Source organism: Staurois parvus, unplaced genomic scaffold (assembly GCF_062004578.1).
Source record: "Staurois parvus isolate SC_StPar_1 unplaced genomic scaffold, SC_StPar_1.0 ptg000154l, whole genome shotgun sequence".
NCBI lineage: Eukaryota > Metazoa > Chordata > Amphibia > Anura > Ranidae > Staurois > Staurois parvus.
This window is the reverse complement of record NW_028317950.1, coordinates 2,458,211-2,482,547: the sequence shown is the minus strand read 5'-3', so window position 1 is coordinate 2,482,547 and position 24,337 is coordinate 2,458,211. Positions and strand designations below refer to the sequence as shown.

The following is a 24,337-nucleotide window of genomic DNA, read 5'->3' as shown; positions in this document are numbered from 1 at the left end:
TCAGTTTTACTCAAATTAGTCGATGCAAAAAGGAGTACACCCCACAACAAAAACTACTACATCTAGCATTTCGTAACCTCCATGATATGTAAGGACAGCACCAAGTCTTCTAGGCATGGAATGAACAAGTTGGAGACATATTGTAACATCCATCTTTTTCCATTCTTCAAGAACGACCTCTTTTAGAGCCTGGATGCTGAATGAATAGTGATGATCAACTTGTCTCTTCAGAATTCCCCATAGGTGTTCGATTGGGTTCTGATCAGGAGACAAACTTAGGGCTTGTTTGTGCATGGGCTTTAGGAGAGGCTTCCTTCGTGGACGACACCCAAGAATACCATTCCTCTGCAGTGTACTTCATATTGTGTCACGGGAAACAATCACCCCAGTTTGGCTTTCTACTTCTTTAGCTAACTGCAGTAAACTTGCATGGCGATTTTCTTCCATCCTTATCAGATGATACTCCTATCGATGTGTTAACTTCCATGAATGGCCTGGATGTCCCTGTGAGATGGTTGTATTTCCATCTCTGTTACATTTTTGTATCACTTTTGCTACAGTATTCTGCCTGATCAGTAAAGCTTTGCTAATCTTGTATAAAGAAAGGATTTTCTTTCTCAGGCCGTGTGACATTTCTCTTCCATGTGATACCATTGCTGACAGCATGACATGGGAAGGGGTTAAGTAATGCCCTCTTACAATCAACTGCTGGACACCTGTTTAATGAATAATTAGACTCACCTGTAGTTGAATTCTTGTTAATTAGGATTTTGTTGTTTAAAATTTAGCTTTGCTCCTAAGGCTGGCCATACATTATACAATTATCTGCAGATTTTTGGTTTAGATTTACCAAAAACCATATAATAGGAGGACAAACCTAAACAACACTTTCAGTTGTATCCAATTAGGCAGGCCCTTGCACTACATAGTTGAAGGTAAATCTAAAGGAAATTGGGCAGAAAATCTGCAGATAATTGTATAATGTATGGCCAGCCTTAGACCTTCACTGGGATGTATTCATTTCTGCAACATGGTCTTGAATGAATTTGTTAGAAAAAATACTTTTTTGTGTGTGCAAATAAACAAATCTTGTTTGCAATCAATGGCTGAAAAAAAAAAAATTAGTAAGAAGCCTGGTGAGCTTTTTGAAGCTGTAATTTTGTTCCACATTTTTCGGGGATAATGAAGAAAGTCAATAAAATTAGAATTTTATTATTTCACAAAGTTGTCATTTTACCAAGTTATTTCTCACTCATGGAATTGGCATACTTACAAATACACCCCAAAACACATTGTTCTACTCCTTCCGAGTATGGGGATAGCACATATGTGAGAATTTTTCGCTGCCTAGGTGCATTGAGGGTCTTCAGGCTTTCTAGGGCATAAATAATGCACATAAACAACTTTCATTAATAAGATATTTCTCACACAAAGTATGGGCATACTTAGAATTACTCCCAAAAACACACTATTGGAGGCCCTGGAGTGCCAGGACAGTATAAACACCCACACAATGACCACATTTTGGAAACCAAACACTCAAAAACATTATTTTGGCCTGGTGCGTCTTTAGAACACACCTAAATGCTGGAGCCCGGAGACTCATGCACCAGGGCTAAACACACAGCAGTAGAAACAAATACACCTCCTGTGCTCAGGGACCCAGATCAGAAGTGGGCTGATGGAACAATATATGAAAGTTCGTCCAAAAAAACAATCAAAAGGTTGTGCAGCTCTAACATGACGCTGGGGAAGCCCGATACAAACTGTAGTGAAGAACAAACACAAAAGCGCACCGACCTTGCGCATTACCTCAGTAAGCAAATGGTAAATTTATTGAATCAAGAAATATACTCACAAAAGTGGCAATATATAAAGGCATATAAAATCCCAAAGCGAACCACTGGAATAGGAGACGCGTGCCAATTCCATCGAGAGGGGAGACTCTCAGGGTAAAGCTGACGCATTAAGAAGGGGGGTCCCTTCTTCCTCAGAGCTCTAAAGAGGGACCCCCCCTTTGAAACATGTCAGCTTTACCCTGAGAGTCTCCCCTCTCGATGGGATTTGCACGTGTCTCCTATTTCAGTGCTTCGCTTTTGGATTTTATATGCCTTATGTATTGCCACTTTTGTGAGTATATTTCTTAATTCAATAAATTTACCATTTGCTTACTGAGGTAATGCGCAAGGTCGGTGCGCTTTTGTTCTTCACTAAATGCCCAGCAAGCATGGGTCCTAACACTGGCTTTGTGAATCCATGTATAAGGAAGAGGACACCCCCAGCTGAATTTTGCCCAGGGAAGGTGTACAAACTGGCTTCACTATCATGTGACATTCAGTGGGTGTCAAAGTTTACATTCGGATATAAGGCCACAGTGACATAACATGTGAAGTCTGCCATGAACGTTCAGCCTAGGTTAATAATGTCACCTTGCCTTCTGCTGAATGAAAAAGGAACACTTAAATATAAAAACTCAAACATATTAAATAGTAATATTAAATTTATTAGCAAAGTACAAAAAATGTGAATAAAATTATTCAAAACTGGTAGTCTGTACAGCAGGACAAAACAATAATAAATCAGGGCATTGGGTATAGTCATTTAAGTGCTTTATATTAAAACTCATTGTAAGAGCTTTACCCCTGGTAAAGGTCTACCCCTGATTTGGTCCAGAACACTAGACACATAGCACCATTTTGTACTATAATACAGCACCTACAACCCTTTGTCATCCATCCGGGCCATTCTTTTTGTTAACCCAAAGGAAAAAGTTGCAACGGGCCTGCGGGTTAGAAGAATGCCCTTCGGGACGTGCACACACGTAGAACTGGCGTCCGCAGTTAGGACCAGCCTTTTTCACTGTCCGCAAGACACAGGGCTCCCCGTGGCCTTTACAGTTGGGTGGAGGTGGAGGTCCTTTAAACAAAGTCTTCCAGAAGGCTGCTTCTTGTTGGTTAACTTTCTGAGAACCAAGCGAATGGTCTTCTGTACCTTTAAGAAGCTCCTTTTCAGATTCCGGTTTAGTAGTGTTAGTATGCGGCTGTGTAGCAGTTGCCTTTTGTGCTGCTGGCTTAAAAAAGCCAAGGAGACTGCCTTGCCCACTCTTGCCGTCCACTTTTTTCTTCTTTCTAACAGCTCCGTTAACTTTTTCTTGTGTCCTCTTCTGTGTGGAAGCTTGCTCAGACCCCTCAGTTGAAGACTGAGGACTTGACAGGTCCTTGGTTTCTCCACCTGAATCTGAAAAGTCTTTGTTCTTTACCACAAAAAACTGAGACAGCTTTTGCTGCCGACCCGCAAACTCCGGTAGGTATTTAGTACAGAGAGGAGGGCATCTATCTGCTGCAACTGGCCTGCATTTCATAAATCCCTTCACTGGACAATGGTCAGATCCTTCAACCTCTGGCATGATAACAGAATCTATAAATTCAGTCTCAACCAGGCTTTTGTCACCAACAATATAGTCAATGCGGGTTCCATAATTGGTCTGCCGGGCCCCAGATGCTGAGTGCCAGCACGTGAAGGCATTCTTCTGAGTGGGGTGGAAGTAACGGAAGGTATCAAGGAAAAGACCTCCTTCTGGTGGATCACCATCACTTGTTTTAGATGTCGCCGAGTCACAGAGGAACTGATCCAACCACTGACGCCCTGGGTTCTCTGCAAACACTTCCTAAAAATTAAAATCCATGTCACAATAAATATGATTAATCTTCAAACTGAAATGTATTTTCCAGTGACGCAGAAAAACTGGAGGAGCATGTCAGGTTTTTATTTGCACTCATAACCATGTCAAAGAAATTAACTACCGTATTTGCCGGCGTATAAGACGACTGGGCGTATAAGACGACCCCCTACTTTTCCTGTTAAAATATAGGGTTTGAGCTATACTCGCCGTATAAGACTACCCCTCTTCCAACGCACACCAAATAAAAATGAAAAAACATCAGATTTGATTTCAATATGGTATGGTATTTCAGTATGGTATTCCAATGATGGGGTGCTATTCCTCCCACTGACACTAATGGTGCCCCATCAGTAGTGTCAGTGGGAGGAATAGTGCCCCATCATTGGTGTCAGTGGGAGGAGTAGTGCCTCATCATTGGTATCAGTGGGAGGAATCATGCCCCATCATTGGTGTCAGTGGGAGGAATCATGCCCCATCATTGGTGTCAGTGGGAGGAATAGCACCCCATCATTGGTATCAGTGGGAGGAATAGTGCCCCATCATTAGTCAGTGGGGGAGGAATAGTGCCCCATCGTTGGTGTCAGTGGGGGAGGAATAGTGCCCCATCATTGGTATCAGTGGGGAGAATAGTGCCCCATCATTGGTATCAGTGGGGAGAATAGTGCCCCATCATTGGTGTCAGTGGAGGAGGAATGGTGCCCCATCACTGGTGTCAGTGGGGGAGGAATAGTGCCCCATCACTGGTGTCAGTGGGGGAGGAATAGTGCCCCATCATTGGTGTCAGTGGGGGAGGAATAGTGCCCCATCATTGGTGTCAGTGGGGAGAATAGTGCCCCATCATTGGTGTCAGTGGGGAGGAGGAATAGTGCCCCATCATTGGTGTCAGTGGGGAGGAGGAATAGTGCCCCATCGTTAGTGTCAGTGGGGGAGAGGAGCGGCTGCTCCTTCTTTCAGTTCAGCAGCTTGATTTTCGCGGGGCCGTTCGGCTCCGCCTCCTCGCCGGTGATTGGTCGCCTGTGTGCCCTGGCGCCCAATTACCGGCCGAACTGAAAGAAGGAGCAGCCGCGCTTCCTGGACCGGATCATCGTGGGACCGGGACCGGAGCCAGGTAAGGTACAGCAGCCCCTCTGCCCACCCCTGTACTTAGGACACCGCCCCTGGAAAAAGTGCCGCCCTGACACCGGCTCGCCGTATACCGGCGTATAAGACGACCCCCGACTTTTCAGAAGATTTTCAGGGGTTGAAAAGTCGTCTTATACGCCGACAAATACGGTATATGGCCTGCAAAGCATTGCACCTGCGATCAACAGATCCCGGATGCAACGTCAGGGTCATGCAGACTCTCAGGATAGCGATCTGCCCATACCTCCAGTACGGGCAGGCAGTTACGTGAGAGCAGAAAGATCAATGAACAATGAGAGCACTCACCAGTGCCTCCACAGGTCATTGAGAACTACAAGCCATCAGCTTCAATGGCTGACAGTACTTGTAATTTATTAATTCAAAGGAAATTTCTGTGAAAGAATGATGTGGTCGTGTGGGTGGATCCCCGCATGGCTGTGCTGTTTTCAAATTGTGACAGTGGGTGTGGAAATAATATTCCCTGCCCGCTGTCACATGGAGAGGAGGAATGGGGCGGGGGTGCATGCTGAACCCCGTGTTTAGGGTATAACATGTAACATGTTCAAAAAAGTGAACGTATCCCTTAAACAGCATTGTCAGCATTTCCAGCTATCTTCTGCAAACTACACAACCCCTCTTCCATATGAAAGGGGAATGAGGTGCTGCTCATAGTCCAAATCAGACTAGGGTGACAACACTGTTTCCCCCCCATAGATACAGTACAGTGAGGGACCAATTTCACCCTAGGATAGAAAGTGATCACCTGAAAAAAAAGAAAACCAATGCAGCCACCACATCTAAGTACTGGTAATTTGCAACATTTGTTTTTGTCTTGGGTTTTGATACATTTTAATAAAGAACTATATAATGTATGTCACATGTCTGACTTGGTGCAAAATGTGTTTAAATCATAAGACTGGCTGTATGGAATTACAAGTCATGTATTGTATGCAAGTATGTACAATCCTGACATGTTAAGCTGTCCATACTTCATACAATTTTCTTATTCAATTTCTTTTAGATTTGTCTTCAGCTACTGTATGTAGTGCAAGGGTCTGACTGATTGCATACAAATTGAAAGTGTTTAGGTTTGACCTCATATCGTTTTGGTAAATCTAAAGAAAAATTGTACAAGAAAATTGTATAATGTATGGCCAACCTTACTGATGTTTGGACAACTCAGTCTAGGAGAGAAGCTTATGCTTGCTCTAATATTTCCCCAAGATACAACACTGTCCTTTATATGCTACCAGTACACTGGCCAAAAAGCAGAACTCACCAGATCATCGGGATCACAGTGGTCAACAGGCTTGTGTGAGGTGTTCACATCTCCCAGTATAATCACATGGCTGAAACATTGACAGTAATACAATTTGTCAGTATCCATTCCTTGTGTAGGTGTCACCATCCTTCTCACCAAGATAAAAACTCACCCACCACTCCTTAGAATAGCTTCTGCCCGTATCTGAAGCAATCGGTAAAAGCGCAACTTGTAGGTCTTACGCTCTGGCTTCTCAGGATCGGCCCGTGGACAATATACATTAATCACTGTCAGCGTGTCCTCTTTGTTATTGGAAGTTCTGAAAGCCAGAAAAAATCCTGATTTTATATACACAGCAGGAGACATCTGTAAAAATAATATTCATCTGGCATGTCCATTGTGGCCTTAAAAAAAAAAAAAACGAAATACTCAGAATGGGCAAAGCGATAGGTTCTCTTCTAAGAAGATCTCTACACTTACCAATACCTACATTAGAGCACCAAGTTCTAATTTAATGGAAAGCTCTGTTAGAGCTTACATAGGGATAACAATCCCCACCTACTCATGTGAAAGTGTTCAGGCTTGTCATCCAGCCACTCAGAATTGAGCATTGCATCCTAGGACTAGGAAATATAATCCTAATATTCACCAGAATCACCCTCAGAACTATACAAAGTTGAGTATCAGTGGGGAGTCATGATGCTGAATAGGCAAAGAAGTTTAACTTAAGGTTAAAAGCAAAAACAAAACAAAAAAAACACAATAATTAAATAAATTTGGCAATTAATTTCCTGGACAGAAATACTATTTCTATCCTAATTTGCTTGAGGGCTCAATCCCCTCTATTGTGTTCACTGACACAGGATCAATAAAGGACACAGTAAATACTATTGCCCTCCATGTGCCCAGTTAACTTCAAAGCATTGCATTACAGTGCGTTGGAAAAGATAAATACATGCTGCATTTTTTTTTCTTTTAACAAAGCAACACACAAAAACCTGTTGAAATGGCATGCTGCATTATAGAATTACATAGACGTTTAAAAAAGGGAAAAAAGAAGCACTTCAATTCCTTTTAACAAGTGTTTTCAGCATGCATTCACACCTCACATACATTTTGCGCACAATAGCACACGCTGTATGGTGTGAATGAGCCCTTAATCTTGAATTGCTTTAAATCTGAATCCAAAAGAGATAAAAACAAATAATTAATGCAGATATGTGCTCATAAAAAAATATTTAAAAATAAGTAGATCTATAGTAAACACTTTTTCCATGTTGGATAGCGTAAAGGGAGGGTTGTAGCCTCTCAGAATTATTTTTGCCATCTGTGTCTCATTGGGGAGATTTACCTTTACTTCCTGTCCCATAAACAAAACAGGAAGTGAAGGGAAACCCCTGCGAATTAAAGAAATCCCTTGGGGGCCCCACAGGTCACCAGAACCAGTGTCCCCATTAGAAGACTTCCCCTCTATCAATTTTGGGATTTTCTTTTACTTTCAATGATAATGATAAACAGGACAAGTAGAGAGGGTGAATCTCCTTAACGGGGGCACAGACAGCAATAAACAAACTAAAAAGTTTTGCCTCTAGTTCCACGTTAACCACCTACTGCAGATATACTGCTGCACAGTGGCCCCAGTGCGCCGGATCACATATATACATGTATGTGATCCGGTTTTCCGGGCAGGGGGTGCATGCTGTCATTCGCTACAACACAAGCCGATCAGCGGGTTCCGACCAATGATTTATGGCCAGGACCCACTAATTGGCCAAGGGAATGACAGAGGAGTGCCCTGTGTTGGTGAACAATACAGGGCTCTCTACATACAGCAGTGATGTGCCTTTTTTTTCTCCCTGCAAAGCAGGGAGCAGCAGCTGTGTGGACGAAAATGCCTTGCTGATGTCAGAGAATGGGCAGACTGGTTGCTGCGACATTCAGATGGTAGGGTCAGAATTTGGGGTAAACAAAAGTTTTTCTTGCATTAAGAGAATTTTTAGGGATTAGCACTATATATCAAGCACTGCCTAATTATACACACCTTAAACCTCCAAAGACGGAACTACAATTGATAACACAGAGAATTTTACAACATTCAATTTAAAGCCAAAGAAAATGCCTTGTGTGATGGAGGGAGCCAGTAACTGGAATAATAGAAAGAGCAAGTTGGTTCCTCAATTCACAGTAAAACATAACTGCGAAGAGTACATAAGTCTTAAAAGGACATACCCACCTCCTCACAAAATATGACTCGCTCCAAATATTCTGGCCACCCCTCTGGACACCGCTGCACATAGCGGCTGCGATTCCCTGTGCTGCCGGTGTAGCAGTCTGTACATGGCAATGCACAGCACTTGAGTGAGTATTCATCATAATGATTGCAATGGCAAGCTCTTGCTGGTCAGTGAAACTATGTGAATATGCTGACCAATGAGAAGCTCTTCTTTCCTGTGGTACACCTTACTGGAGGAAGTAGCCTCAGATGCACTTCACATTGGTCAGGACAGTCATGTGGCTGTGCTGACCAATGACCGCATTGCAAGCATTATGGTGGATACGCAGATACGTAGACTGCTACACAAGCAGCATAGAGCATTATACCTACTATGTGTAGCCAGGTCCAGCGGGGTCGTCAGGATATTTGGAGTTAGTTAATTATTTAATGTTTCATGAGAAGGTGAACTCATTCCTTTAATGGGTTGCAGGCCTTAGGCATTCTATGTATGTCCTAGAAAAAAAAAATAAAAAATAAAGTTCACATGGCACAGAAAGCATGCCCTGTCCTCTCCTGCTGCAGCTTCACCTGCTGCATTTGCCAGCAATTCTTGACTGTCAAAAAAAGACAGCTAGGACTTAGGCTTCATTCACGATTTGGAATCATGTGGCAATCAATGCACAACATGAATTTGGGTGCCATTACCCTTTAATGGCATTCCAAACATGACAAGATTCTGTAGCAAACAGCACCTATAAAAATCGCGTGCAGCTTGCCACCTAATAAGGAGCAGGGGCTTCTTTTCAGGTGACAAAAGCACATAGGGCAGCCTATTGGTTGGCTCTATATGCAAACGCAAAATCGCGTGCAAATGCTCAACCAGAATCAGCTTCAGCCACTGCAATGTAAAAGGAGCTTATGAACAGTGTTTGTAAAAAGGCTTAGGGGCTTGATAGAAAAATACAATATGTAGGGAAAAAAATATTAAAATTTCCTATTTACCCCCTTATCATCCCCCCCCCCCCCATATGCTTAGCCCTTTTTCTTTACTTTTTTTTTTTTTTTTTACTTTGTACATTTTTTTCTAGTGTCACATTTTAAAAAAATGCTCAAAATTGATTAAAGTTTTTTTTTTCTACAGATTGCATAAAATATTAAATATTTTTTTTAAAGCATTTCACTGAAAAAAAAACAAACATATTTGCCCTAAAAAAAAGTAATGGCAAGCAATGACAATTTTTTTTTCTTAATTTGCCTGCGTTACAATTGGAGATTTTGGCAGGGGAAAATCCTTTTACACACACCTGGTATATCAGTATAAACTTTACAGCAAAACTATGCAAAAGTAAATAATAAAGTTGGACACACAGCTTTTCACTTGAAGCCTTGGTTTAAAAAAAGAAGGTTGAAAATAATAACAATAATAAACCACATTTATACACAGAAACACACACACACACTTGGGAAAAAAAATATAATATAATATATACAGTATACATGTGTACAGGACCCATACGGGAAAAACCTGAATCGTTTTCTCACAGGATCCTATGTTGTGTGATGACAGTTCTTCCCTCTTGGTCCAAAGACAGCAGCTCCTCCTCCGAAAATTCTTCTGTGTTGCCATAGCAGCCGACAGATCCCTTCTGACTGGTGAGCTGTCCCGTTAGCCCCTCCTCTGCTGCGAGCGGAATTGCTCTGTTCTTACAGAATGTGGCCACTCCTAGTCAAACAAGAGTAACGTGAAAGATTATTATGTGTGATCCTTCACCCTGTCTAAGTTTTCACACACCTAGTTCATTGAGGCACTAAAATGCCAGGACAGCACAAACACCCCCAAAATTACATATTTTTGGAAAGCAGACACACCAAGGTATTTAGTAAGAAGTATGGAGAGTTTTTTTAAACTGTTATTCTTTGCCACAATTTTTTTGTAAAATGAAGAGTCAATAACGTTTGATTTATTTTACAGTTTAGTCGTCAGTAACATGTTGTTTCAGACAGTCAGCATAGGCATACTTAGAATCACACCCCAAAACACATATTTATAGGGATACCGCATGTCTTAAAATTTTTCGCTGCCCAGACAAATAAAGCGGCCCCAAATCCAAGGAGCACCTTCAGGCTTTTAAAGGGGCATAAATAATGCATCTGATTTCCTCACTACCTATCACATTTAATAAGGCCCTAAAATACACGACAGTTGAAACACCCACAAAATAACCATATTATGCAAAGCAGAACCACCAACAGATTTGATAAGAGGCATGGTGAAGATGACATTTTTTGCTATGAGTTTTTGGAAAATGCTCTAGTGCACCGAAATGATAACTTGGTGACGAAACCAAAAATTCAGGGTGAAACTGGACTGAGTATGAGGGGGTATTGTGGTTCAAAATGTTTTTATTTACTTTTAATGTGCTTTTTTTAACTTATGATTTTAATGCTATCACATAGGGGACCAATAGTCCTCTTTGTAAGGGGGAGGCTGTGTGTGCAAGGAGGGGGCAGGGGAGGAGCAGTGTATACACTGCTCCCTCACTGTATACACTGCTTACCTACTCTTCTGCCTCACCCACCACACACCTGCAGTACATACAGCCCCCAACCTCTCCTGGCCAAATAGTCCGCCCCCTCATTGGGGCTGGGTCTCTCATTATCAGCACCTGTATCGTCTCACTTTTTCCTATCGGCAAAATGCCAATAGGGCTATTTTTGCCAGATCTGTTTCGCCCACTGAAATTTCGATGCATCCCTAGAAAATGCGGAAAGAAACTGAAAATGTGATTTTTTGCATAAAGTTTAAAGGATAAGTTTACCTTTAAACAATAAATAATAAATGCGCATTTTTTGCAGGTAAAAAAAATGTGCATTTATTATTTTTTGTTTGTGGAGCCTCTATAGCATTGCACCAGCGACCAGTAAATCACTGGTACCATACATGTCTCCAACTGACCTGTCAGTATATCTACTGGTTCGTACATGAGATTGGGAACAATGTAGCTGGTTGCACTGGTCTGGCAGTGGTGAGGAACAATGCTGCCGACTTCACTGCTCTAGTAACACTGTACTGGTGTGGGGGTAATCAGGAATACTGTTGCTGGCTGCACTGGTCTGGTGACACTACTGCTGAGGTGGCAAAAAGGGACACTGGATGGCTGTGCTGCCCTTGTGACTGACTGGTCTAAGTGTGTTCAGGAACTGGCTGTCTACTCTGGTATGGTAAAACTGTACTGGTGTGATCAATGACTAGGGATACTGCTGGGCCACCAGAGTAGCCAGACAATGTATCCCTGGTCACGTCACCCCAGTACAGCGTCACCATAATGGTGGCTCCTCTGGTGACAATGTTCTGGCTTCAACTTGTTAATGTATCTAAATCTGCCAGTACATCCAACATTCTCCTTCCCCCCCAGAATAACAATGCTGCTGTCCAAAGGTGTCCCCTGCGCTCCTTTATCCAGAGTGGGGGAGCTCTAATACAGGTGGTAGGCTACTGGCCAGATCACCAGGTGAAAACAGGGGGAAAAAAAGCCAAAAGAAAAGAAAAATGAAGGCAGCCACGTCTAATGATTGGTAAGCTGTAATATATTAAATTTTGAGTTCTGTGATTATTAACGCTTTAATGAAGAATATTTTACCCAGATTGTAGATATACAATGTTGTATTTAACAACTTGCTTACCTGAATATCCACTCCTTCCACGGCTGAAGCTAAAGTAGGAATTGTATCCTTCTATTATGGCAGTAGGTTCATCAAGCAAGTCTCCTAAACAAGCAAACCGTGAAACATTACAGCATTCAATCATCTGACTGTTCTTCTCCTCACTTTGGGGAAAAAAAAAATTGCATTAAAATCTTTCTGAAATGTTGATTTTCTTGCCTAGGCAAGATTGATGTAGCCCCCAGCTGCCTACAGCATTCTGAGAATTTCACAGTAAGCATTCCAGGAGGCAGGACAGTGTACAATGATCTAGAGATCACGCACAGCGGCATGACATCAGCGGGACGGCTGTAAACATCAGTAAGTGGTGGCTGGTTCTCAAATTCATGAGTTGCAGGAAAGAAAATTGCTTGATTCCCCCATCAACATAGTCAGTGTTGATGGGGCAATCCCTCCCGCAGAGCTATTGTGTTCTCCTGGCGGAGGGAGGGGGGTAGGGGTGTGTGCAGGGAGCTGTCCCTCCTGACTAAGGTAATAAGCACATTTAAAAATCTGAAATGCTGATTGTGCCCAAGTGGATCAACTTGGGTACAATCAGCCTGCCCACTGATGATTTGAATATGAGCCAGTTCAGCAGCGAGATTTGAATGGTTTATGGCTGGCTTAAATGGACCAGAAAGTATATGTTTTTTTTTATCCTACAGTAGCATTGCTGGGAGCGGATGATTTAACCTTTAAGTAGGCAGGGTGAATCTTCTCTAAGTTCATACATGATGTGATGGATTCCCCGGTACAATTTACCCCACCAATCACTCCAGCTATGCAAAACTTTGGCTGAGTGGCCAAAGCCAGCCCCTACTGTGGCACAATAGACGGGACCAATTTACACTACCCTACCATACAAAAGGCTTGTCCCAAACAAACTATTTAAAAGGTACATTAAAAAGTGGAATTAGGATTTAAAGCATATTAGACCACTCATGAGTAGTCCTTTGCCCTCTGTCTTTTTGTATGCAGCATCCATACTATAGGTCCTCTTTAAAGAAAATGTAAACCCAATATCTCCTGTTCCTGATATGTGCCAGCTGTACCATATACTTGTATTAACAAATATCTCCTGTTGTCTTTGTATTGCTTCATTTGTGTGAAATCCCTGGTATTCCTGCCAGTCCCTCTGCTTTCCTATTAAAAACTGACAACACAAGGCATGAGAGAACAGCATGGTCAGTTCTCTAGCTGTGCTGCTCTCCTCCAATGATCAGACTTTTCCTGACACAACCCCCCCCTTCCCTTCCTGCGCAACCATTGACTGCGAAGACCAGTCTTTTTTTTTTATATTTACACCACAAATGTTTTGCATTTCATCTCTATTTTAAACTGAATGGGTTGTTTTACAAAATACGAATTCACATATACTTAAACTTTTTTTGGTTATTTTTATTGACTAGCAGCACCTAAGAAAGTTTAAAAACAAATCTATAGCGAGACTGTAGCTCCTTTATTACAGAAAATAACTCAGTCAATCTAAATACAATTATAGATCACATTCCCTACAGCAGGGGCAGACAATATTCAGCAAGGACGCTGTTGTGGAACCCATGAAATCCCATGAAGTATTGCAAAACTGACAGCATTGCAAACTACTGAGATCTGTAGTTTCACCACAGTTGGAGCACAGAGGTTGCCTCCCCCTACCCTACTGTGTTGCCTCTCCAACAGGGCCGCTTACTGGTCACTTTAGTCTCCTGCAGGCAGATAACGTCTGCATCCAGCGAGTCGAGGATTTCTTTCAGTCCAACCCGAGTTGCCCGAATCCCATTTATATTCCAGCTCACGATCTTCATCCTTCAAAAAAATAAATTGTTATGAATACTATGCAAGATATTATAGGGTCAGTCCACCTGAAACTGATAAATCATAACATTGGCAGAGGTTAATGACTTCTCATATTTCTCTTCTAAAAAGGCTTTTAACCACTTGCTGCCCATGGCGATTCTTTTATGTTTCGCACATTATATTCAGCATTTTTTTGCTAGAAAATAACTTTTAACACCGAAACAGCAAATATTTTCTCAAAGAAGAGGCCATGGAGAATAGAAATGGTGGCCATTGAAATGTTTTATGCCACATAATTTTTGCACAGCAGTTTATGAAACACAAATTTTCCAGAAAAAAAATACACTACAATCAATTCTACTGCACAAAAACGTTAATTGATACCCAATTTTTTATACTGGTTCCCGTGTCTCTGGGCTCCCAGCCTCCAGGATCCCCAGTCCCCCCCCACCTTCCTGTGTTCAGATCTCCAGGTCACCCCAGTTCTCAAAATCTCCCCGTCTCTCGACTTCCCTCATCTGCGAGGTCTCAAGTACCCCCCCCCAAGTCTCTGCTCTCACCAAGTCTCCCCAGTTGCGTTTCAGGTTTCTCCCCCCAACCCCTTCTAGTTTCTGTGTCATCCCAGTCTTCAGGGTCTCCCCAGTTTCCCTGGCTCTGGTCTTCAGTCTCCAAGATTCCTCCAGTCTTTGAGGTCTCAGGTTCCCTCCCCCCACCATCCCCCTCTTTGGGGCTCTCCGGTTTCCCCATCTGTGGGTTCCCAGTCTCCATGATTCCCCCTCCCCCCTTGTCCTCAGGGCTTCCCGGTCACCCTTTCTCTGGGCTCACAGTTTCCAGGGTCCCCCCCCCCCCCAATTTTGGAATCTCTAGGTCTCCTCCATCTTCAGGAACTCCAGGTTGCCTCCACGATTTCCCTGTCTCTGGGCTCCCGGTCTTCAGGTTCCCTCCAGTCCACTGGGCTCTCAGTCTCTGCTCTCAACAGTCTTTTGGGTCTTAGGTACCCCCACCCCAATCTCCAGGTCACCCCAGGTTTCCCTCCACAATCACCAGGTCACCCCAGTCTTTGGGGTTTCCCTGTCTCTGGACTCCAAGATTCTACCAGTCTTCAGGGTCTTAGTTCCCCCCCCCAAAGTCACCCCAGTCTGCAGGGTTTCCCTGTCTCTGGGCTACGGTGTCCAAGAATCCCCCCAGTCCTTGGGGCTCCCAACAGACTCTTTGGTCTTAGGTTCCCCCTCCATTTCCAGGTCACCCCAATCTTTGGAGTCTCAGGTTTCCCCCTCATTCACCAGATCATCCCAGTCTTTGGGATTTCCCTGTCTCTGGGCTCCCAGCCTCTAGGAACTCCCCAGTCTTCGGGGTCTCAGTTCCTTCCCCCCCTTCCCCAGGATCTCCAGGTCACGCCAGTTTTCAGGGCTTCCTGGTTTTCCTGTCTCTGGGTTTCTGCTTTCTTCGGGGTCTAAGGTCCCCCGCCCAGATCTCCAGGTCATCCCAGTCTTCAGGCTTTCCCTGTCTCTGGGCTCCCATTCTCAAGGCTTTCTGGTCTTCCTGTCACTGGGCTCCTGGTCTCCAGGTTCCTCCCACTCCAAGACTCTGTATGTTCGGTTCAATTCATTGTCAATGGCACCTTATCACGATGTGGTTTTCCCTCGGGAAAATGCAATGCATGAAGCTTGTCGTCCAAAAATGAGAAGGAGCTTCTTTTGGACAAGTTTTGCAAGGCAAAACCACACAACACCCTGGTTTCCCTATCTCTGGACACCCAGTCTCCAGAGTCTCAGGTTCCTCAAGTCTAAAGGGTCACACCGGATTCCATCTCCAAGATTGTCCCAGTGTTCGTGGTCTCAGGTCCCCCGACCTGTCTTCGGGGCTTCCCAGTTTCTGGGCTCCTGGTCCCTACCCCCAATCCTTCCAGTCTCTGTTCTTCCCAGTCTTCAGGGTTTCCCAGTCTCCCCAATCTTTGGAGTCTTAGTCCCCCTTCACGTCATTCTAGTTTTTGGAGCGGTTTTTCCTGTTACTGGGCGCCCTGTCTCCAAGATCTTCAGGGGTCACCCCCCCCCCCATCTACAGGATCTCCAGGTCTCCCCACTCTTCAGGGTCTCCCTGGTTTCCCTGTCTCTGAGCTCTCAGTCTCCAGGTCACCCCAGGTTTTGGGTCTTTTGTTTTCCTGTCTCTGAGCTCCCAGTCTCCAAGATCTTCAACCCCCCCTTCTTCAGGATCTCTCCAATCTTTGGGGTCTCAGCTCCCACCCTCTTCAGGTCACCCCAGTTTTTGGAGCTTTCTGGTTTTCCTGTCTATGAGCTCCCAATCTCCAAGATCTTCAGGGGTCACCACCCCATCTTCAGGATCTCCAGGTCTCTCCAGTCTCCATGGTTACCCTGTCTCTGAGCTCCCAGTCTCCAGAATCCCTCTCCCCAGTTTTTGGGGCTCTTGTTTTCCTATCTCTAAGCGCCCAATCTCCAAGATCTTCGAGGCTTACCCCCCCCCCCCATCTTCATGATCTCTAGGTCTCCCCAGTCTTCGAGATCTCCATGGTGTCCCTGTCTCTGGGCTCCCAGTCTCCAAGATCCCCCCCCCCCCTTTCAGGTCAACTCAGTTTTTGGGGCTTTCTTGCTTTCCTGTCTCTAAGCACCCAGTCTTTAAGATCTTCAGGGTCTCACTCCATCTTCAGGATCACTCCAGTTCTCTGGGTCTCCCCAGTTTCCTTGTCTCCAGGCTCCCAGTCTACAGGTCTCCCCACAGTCTGTGGGCTCCCCAATCTCAGGTGCGCCCATTCTGCAGGACTCTGCCTCCCACACATTGGGGCTCCCCAGTCTTTAGAGGTCCCAGTCTCTATAACTTTTAGTGTTCCCTAGGTTTCAAAACACATGGACACCCCACATTATCTGACTGCTATACCATCACACTGCCCAGTACATGACCCACTCAGCCCCCAGTATACAGAGGGACTGTAGATAATACAGTTCAGCTCTCATACACATCACACACCTACAGCTCTGCTCCCTCTCCACCAACATGTCTACAGCAGCCAATCCCACGTCATTGCTGTATTACGCCCCGCTTTCTATTTCCCGCTCACAGAGGTGACAAGAGCGCACCGCCCGGCGCGAAGAATGTACGTCTTCACCGGGGGGAGGGGCGGAGAGAAGAGGCGGGGTATAGTGACAGCAGCAATGACAATGGGGACGCAATACAATGACAGAAGGCGCGAGTGATAGGTAGAGAAGAGTGGTAGGGGCGGGGCGTTACTGTCAGAAGGAGACACCAATTTGCAGGAGGGGAGGGGGTATAGTAATAGGGGCGGGGCGATCATGACAGCAATGACAATGAGAGTGTATGTCTGTAGGGGAGGGATATAGTAATAGGGGCGGAGCGATTCTGGAAGCAATGAAAACCAGTGATAGGGGCGAGGAGATCCTGGCAGCAATGACAATGAGCGTGTATGTTTGTGTGGGAGGAGTATAGTGATAGGGGAGGGGCGATCCTGGCAGCAATGAGAGGGTAGGTCTGTGGGGCAGGAGTATAGCGATAGAGGCGGGGTGATCCTGGCAGCAATGACAATGAGCGTGTATGGTTGTGTGGGAGGAGTATAGTGATAGGGGAGGGGCGATCCTGGCAGCAATGACAATGAGCGTGTATGTTTGTGTGGGAGGAGTATAGTGATAGGGGAGGGGCGATCCTGGCAGCAATGACAATGAGAGGGTAGGTCTGTGGGGGAGGAGTATAGTGATAGGGGCGGGGCGATCCTGGCAGCAATGACAGGGGGAGCACGTGTCTGGCCTGAACTATGTTTGCCCTCATCACAGCCGTCACACTCCTGGCCGCCAGGGGGTGTCACAGGTTTCAGTTTTCACATATCATTAACCACTTCTCTCCCGGCATCATGTTTTATGTTACAATCAGCATTTATTACTGCAGTTACTTAGACCCCCCCACAAACATAATATATCTTCTAGAAGCAGAGAATAGAATAGTGCTAGCACTTTTCTTATGTTGTTTTATTTATTTATTACAGGTACTTATATAGTGCCGTCAATTTGCACAGCACTTTACATATATATTGTACATTCACATCAGTCCCTAACCCTCAAGGGGTGTACAATCTAAGGTTGTGTGATATTTACACAAATGTTTCTCAAAAGCATATTTTCTGAAAAAAAAAAAAAAAATGTTAGAATGAATTTTAGTGCAAACACACACAATCCAATTCAGTGTGTCAAGCTGTTGAATCTGATTGTACAATCTCCTTTAGATCTCCCCTCAGCTATGTAATGTAAAGGCCTGTATGAACGGATAGAGACGGAGCAGATCACATTGGTTTCTCCTCCTAATACATTTAAATGAGATTGTTTGGGGATTGTAGTGTGCGTGGTCACCCTAAGATCCCTGTCTCACATGCCTACGTACACTAGGGCCAGTGTAGTACCCAATCACATTTGGTGTGAGGGTAAGCAGTTGCTTTTTTTTTTTTGTGTGTATGTGGGGGTGTAGGACGTATAGTACGGGAGCAGCATTGCACATTTTGGCACCATACACCTAACAATCATATTTATTTATTTATTTCAGGTACTTATATAGCGCCATCAATTTATGCAGCAGTTTACATATATATATTGTACATTCACATCAGTCCCTAACCCTCAAGGGGTGTACAATCTAAGGTCCCTAACTCACATTCATACATACACATACTAGGGCCAATTTAGACAGGAGCCAATTCACCTACCAGCATGTCTTTGGAGTGTGGGAGAAAACCGGAGCACCCGGAGGAAACCCACGCAAGCACAGGGAGAACATGCAAACTCCATGCAGGAGGCGCCATGGTCAGGAATCAAACCCATCACCCATTTACTGCAAGGCAGACGTGCTAACCACTAAGCCACTGTGCTGCCCATAATATTGCCCTAGGAGATGATCTACTTTCCTTTGATTGGATATTCCATCCAGACCGCTCTGAATCATTTTGATGGTTTGCTCAGAATCAATCAATAACAGGGTATGGGGTCTATTGAAAATTTGCATAGCCAATCACCCAGGGAATCTTCAGAGATATAATGTAACAAATGTAGAGAGCGCTAGAGGGAATGAGCAAATAAAGGTTTGAAGCCAATGGTTCCATGTATCTGCTCTTTCCCACCGGCATTCTCTAGAATTATTACTTTGTATGTCTTGTTACAAACATATATTTCCTATGCTCCTTAGCTCTACCTATTGACCATAATGTAGTATTTTACTACTGCCCATATTAAAGTGTTCCTAAACCCACAGCAGTAAAATCAGTCTGTATATGCAGTAAAGCATGCTTGTTATACTCACTGTGGGAGCTAAGGGGTTAATCCTCTGCACTGTGTAAAAGGCTGTTTGATCCTGACTTCTCTGATCCTCCCCTACTTCTACTGTCCCCAATATATCTACTGATAAAACAGAGCCTTGGGGGCAAACTGCACATGCTCAGTTTGGTGAGGATTGCTAGAGTTTTTCTTTTCTTTGGGAGGCTGCATGTGATCAGCACAGGGCCAATCAGCACTGTCCAGACAGAGGTCAGGGGTTCTACATCCTCCTGGAGCAAAATGAAAACTCCTCCTACAAGCTTTAACCAGTGCTCGGCTGAATACTGATAGAAGTCACAAGATCGCTATATACTGCTGATGAGAAGAGGTATTTAGCAGTTTATATTTACTAAAATAATTGCATTTCCATGTTGTGTGTACTGTGGGAAACCAGATATAGTGAATGCAGGGTCCAGGGGGCCCAGATATAGTGAATTCGGGGTCCTGGGAGACCAGATATAGTGAATGCAGGGTCTGGGGAGAGCGGATATAGTGCATGCGGGGTTCGGGCAGAGCAAATATAGTGAATGCGGGGTACGGGGAGAGTGGATATAGTGAATGCGGGGTACGGGGAGAGCAGATATAGTGAATGCAGGGTCCAGGGAGGCCGGGTATAGTGAATGCAGGGTCCAGGGAGAGCGGATATAGGGAATGCGGGGTCCGGGGAGACTGGATATAGTGAATGCAGGGTCCAGGGAGAGCAGATATAGTGAATGCAGGGTCCAGGGAGAGCAGATATAGTGAATGCAGGGTCCGGGGAGACCAGATATAGTGAATGCAGGGTCCAGGGATACCAGATATAGTGAATGCAGGGTCCGGGGAGACCAGATATAGTGAATACAGGGTCTGGGGAGACCAGATATAGTGAATGCAGGGACCAGGGATACCAGATATAGTGAATGCAGGGTCCGGGGAGACCAGATATAGTGAATGCAGGGTCCAGGGAGAGCAGATATAGTGAATGCAGGGTCCAGGGAGAGCAGATATAGTGAATGCAGGGTCCGTGGAGACCAGATATAGTGAATGCAGGGTCCGTGGAGACCAGATATAGTGAATGCAGGGTCCGGGGATACCAGATATAGTGAATGCAGGGTCCGGGGAGACCAGATATAGTGAATGCAGGGTCCAGGGAGAGCGGATATAGTGAATGCGGGGTCTGGGGAGAGAGGATATAGTGCATGCAGGGTCCGGGGAGACCAGATATAGTGAATGCAGGGTCCAGGGAGAGCAGATATAGTGAATGCAGGGTCCAGGGAGAGCAGATATAGTGAATGCAGGGTCCAGGGAGAGCAGATATAGTGAATGCAGGGTCCAGGGAGAGCAGATACAGTGAATGCAGGGTCCAGGGAGAGCGGATATACTGAATGCAGGGTCCGGGGAGAGCGGATATAGTGAATGCTGGGTCCAGAGAGACCAGATATACTGAATGCAGGGTCCAGGGAGAGCGGATATAATGAATGTCCTGGGTTTACTAACACATTAATGTAAAATTCATTCAGAAGAGAAAAGGGCCTAATAACATTCTGTGCACATTGGGTACAAGCAATGTTCTTAGGCAATTTTCTCTTGTGAACAAATGTTATGATATGCAGTGGGAAAATACTGCATTTTGGCCACTAGATGGAGTCATGGAGTATAGGAAATGCATACATCTTCATAACAAGAGATACCATGTAACAATTCTAGAGAATGCTGGTGGGAATTAGCAGATAAATGGAATCATTGGTTTCAAACATGTATTTGCTAATTCCCTCAAGCATTCTCAAGAATTGTTACATTATACCTCCTACTACAAACGCTTGTGTATTTCCTGTGCTCCTTAGCTCCATGTAGTGGCTGTAATGCGGTATTTTACTGCTGCCCATAATAAGTGAACATTCATTCAGAAAAAAATATGGCCTAATAAAATTCGTTTTTGCCGAATTCACACTGAACGAATGTACAGGCAAATTCACTGGACAAATGGCAATGCAGATTCTTTTTATAAATAGAGCCCTTGTGGCTTCTCAATAATTCATAGATATGATCTTAGGCTGCATTCACACCTCAGCGTTTTGTAGCTCCAAACTCCAAAAATGCTCAAACTTCAAAATTCAATTGTTCTCTATGGTGCCTGTTTGTGTGATCAGGTGTGAACAGGCACCATAGAGAACAATTGATTTTTTAAGCTTGAGCTATTTTGGAGCTTTGAGCTACAAAACGCTGAAGTGTGAATGCAGCCTAATTGTCTGATTCTGTGAAGAATCATTCCATCAGATTGTTACCAGTATGGCCGCCATTAGACAGGAGCCAATTTTCCTACCGAATGTCTTTGGAGATTGGAAGGAAGCTGGAGTACCCAGAAGAAACCCACATGTATACTGTATATTGTCACTTTCACACAGACTGCAGACTGTACCACCCTCTGAAATTTGATCCGTGGTGGATCGCTTTATAGACAAAGGTTAACAGCCGCTTTACATGTGTTCAGGAGGCCATACTACCCCCACCTTGCTGTTTTCCGATCCTCCAGGATCAAGAGATTTTCTAATATCCCAATAGAGATTTTACATTGAACTACTGCACTATGACCGCCATACCGCATCATGGCCACTAGATGGAGCCAAGGAGCATAGGAAATACATACTTCTGCTTAACAAGAGATACAATGTAAGGACTACTTTGGCACGCAGTTGCAGCACAATCCCGCTGACATCAACAGGTAAGATTGACCTCCTGTCAAACCTCATTTACACATGCGGTGGTGTCACCATCCCTCTGGTGGATCTCCTTTCAGAGGCATGTAACAATATGTTGCCCCCTGAATGTTTGCGTGGCCAGTGAAAGCCCCTGCAGGTTGCCCTAACCACATCCATGGTGTTGCAGTACGGCCTGCTCACTTGGATGGGTCTCAGTTGAAGGCCAAGTGCTCCCTTGGTGTGAACATGGCACAAGCTGGGATGTGTTCAGACTAGGACATGTGTGAGGCCACCAGGAAGTTACCACCTGCACGGGCCAATCATATGCCGTATGGGCATTCCCCGCTCTGCAGCCACGCATGAACACCCCCCTTGTATATGCATGGCTGGGGGGGGGGGGCAGGAGCCCTCGCTGCAGATGATTGGCCCGTACAGGTGGCAGCTTCCTTGCGGGTCCAGATCCTAGTCCAAACAAGCCCTGGCAGTGTGTGCTAACATGGCCACTGGCTATATTAATGTGAAACTCAGTGGTTGGGGTGGTAAAACCAGGTCTCAACCACCTGCTTTTACTGCCCCTTAACCACACATGTAAATGAGACCTCATGTTCGACATGGCACAGTAAAATTGCCACCAACATGTGAACTCACCCATGTAAATTTGGAGATGGGCAGTCAGGAAGTGGTAAAAATGTGGATCGATGGCCTGTTTTTACAGCCCCTCAGCTTCACGTGTAAACAAGGCCTCAAACGTGACATGCTGAGTTAAAATAGCCGGCTGCAGCAATATAAACTCATCTATGTAACCAGTCTGGTAATTTGGAGGTGGGTAGTCGGGGGTGGTAAAAATGTAGATCCATGGCCTGTTTTTACTGCCCCACAGCTGCATGTGTACAAGAGGCCTCAAATGTAATATTCTGAGTTGCCACAGCAATATGAACTCATCCTTGCAGGCACCTTGTAAATTTGGAGGTGGGCGGTTGGGGGTGATAAAGTGGATCAACTGCCTGTTTTTACCGACCCTTGGCCATGCATGTAAATGTGGCCTTAAACACAACATGCTGAGTTAAAACTACTAGCTGCAACCATTTGAACTCACTCTTGTTGCCACTACGTAAGGTGGGCAGTCAGGAGATGGTAAAAGGAGGAGGTGGGCAGTCAGGTGGAAGAAAACGTGGGTCAGTGGCCTGTTTTTACCACCCCTCAGCCTCACGTGTAAACAAGGCCACAAATGTGACATGCTGATTTAAGATTGCTGACTACAGCAATATGAACTCACCCTTGCAGCAACCATGCAAATTTGGAGGTGGACAGTCAGAATGTGGTAATAATGAGGATCAGCGGCTTGTTTTTACTGCCCCTCAGGCACATGTGTACACAAGGCCCCGAAGTGATATGCCCATTTATCATTTCCGGTTGGGGCCAGGGGTGGACTGACAACTCATGGGGCCCCCGGGCAATAGGGGATCATGGGGCCCCTGTGTCCTTGCCCAAACTCAAAAAAGCCTATGAAAAAAGTACCAGGGGCATCTCATGGGGCCCCCTACTGAGCCCGGGCCCTCGGGCAGTGCCCGAGTTTCCAAATGGTCAGTCCGCCCCTGGCTGGGGCAATATGAACTCACCCTTGCATCCGCGATGTAAATGTGGAGATGGGCGGTTGGGGGAGAGGGCAGTAAAAACATGAATTAGCTGCCTAATTTACCGCCCCCCCCTGCCGCCAGCGTGAAGTAAGTCCAAAAGCCGTCCTGAAAGCTAGGACAGGGTAAGCACACCCCTCATCCCCCCTCTACAGCACTGCAGCAGGCCTCCTTCTGATCCTACGAGTGGATCCTCCATTCCACTACCCCATCACATGGCTCTGAATGGTTAACAGTCAATCCGCCACCCGCGTCCAGCAATAAATCACCGTCCTGCTCCAATGACAGCAGCCTGTGCTACATTGCCTGCTTGAAGGTCAGGCCGGGGAGTGCATTGGCTGTCTGCAAGGACAAGGCTGCTCAGCCCTGCATGGCCTACCCCTGCCGGCTCCTTTAATTCTCCCATTGCCATGACTGGCACGGCCCATCAGCTCTATACACTGCAGTCATCCCAGCCGGCTCTGCTAGTGTACAGGGCGCTCTGCTACCTGGCCTGCACCACTCTCATCCCCTCTAATGTGTTCTAAGTCAGCTGTGTCCTGGGATTGGTCTAGTGTGTCAGCCGCTCACTTGAGGATTATTGAGTGGAGTAGAACAGCAGGTGCTGGGGAATATATTAAGCTGCAGTCAGTGAAGACAGAAAGGGCAAGGGCTGCTTTTATTTATATTCCTCTTTGGTAAAGCTGACCTTTCCTGCCGCTGAAGGAGCTGCTGGCTGCTTGTGCCTGAGGTCATATGCACAGAACACAATGGAGGGCAACTACAAAATACTGGAAGACAAGGCCTCCCGGATCCCAGGTGAGTCACTGGGGGGGGATCCTGTCTGTGGACAGGGGGGGATCCCAATGTTCCCTATACTTCTATCATTTATTATCATGATCGGGCCTGCTGAACAATCAACTGTCTGTGTTACCTCCAGTAA

General features: G+C 45.2%; 2 protein-coding genes across 3 annotated transcripts in view; one reads left to right on the top strand and one right to left on the bottom strand.

The window, feature by feature from the left end:
* Positions 1-2,482: 2,482 nt before the first annotated feature.
* Positions 2,483-16,899, bottom strand: APEX2 (apurinic/apyrimidinic endodeoxyribonuclease 2). Its single transcript, XM_089674917.1, has 7 exons — positions 16,762-16,899; positions 13,673-13,788; positions 11,965-12,048; positions 9,823-10,003; positions 6,238-6,384; positions 6,084-6,153; positions 2,483-3,667 (listed from the first exon to the last, which is right to left on the bottom strand). The coding sequence occupies exons 1-7, from the start codon at positions 16,788-16,790 to the stop codon at positions 2,729-2,731; spliced, it is 1,566 nt and encodes a 521-aa protein (XP_089531043.1). The 5' UTR covers positions 16,791-16,899; the 3' UTR covers positions 2,483-2,728.
* A 6,866-nt stretch (positions 16,900-23,765) lies between these two features.
* PFKFB1 (6-phosphofructo-2-kinase/fructose-2,6-biphosphatase 1) overlaps positions 23,766-24,337 on the top strand; it is a 99,268-nt gene continuing 98,696 nt past the window's right edge. The window contains exon 1 of one of the 2 annotated variants that reach the window (XM_089674912.1): positions 23,766-24,213. In XM_089674912.1, coding sequence (XP_089531038.1) covers positions 24,165-24,213 — 49 coding nt within the window. In that variant the 5' untranslated portion in view covers positions 23,766-24,164. The remainder of the gene's footprint in view (positions 24,214-24,337) is intronic. The other variant, XM_089674914.1, reaches the window with a different exon arrangement.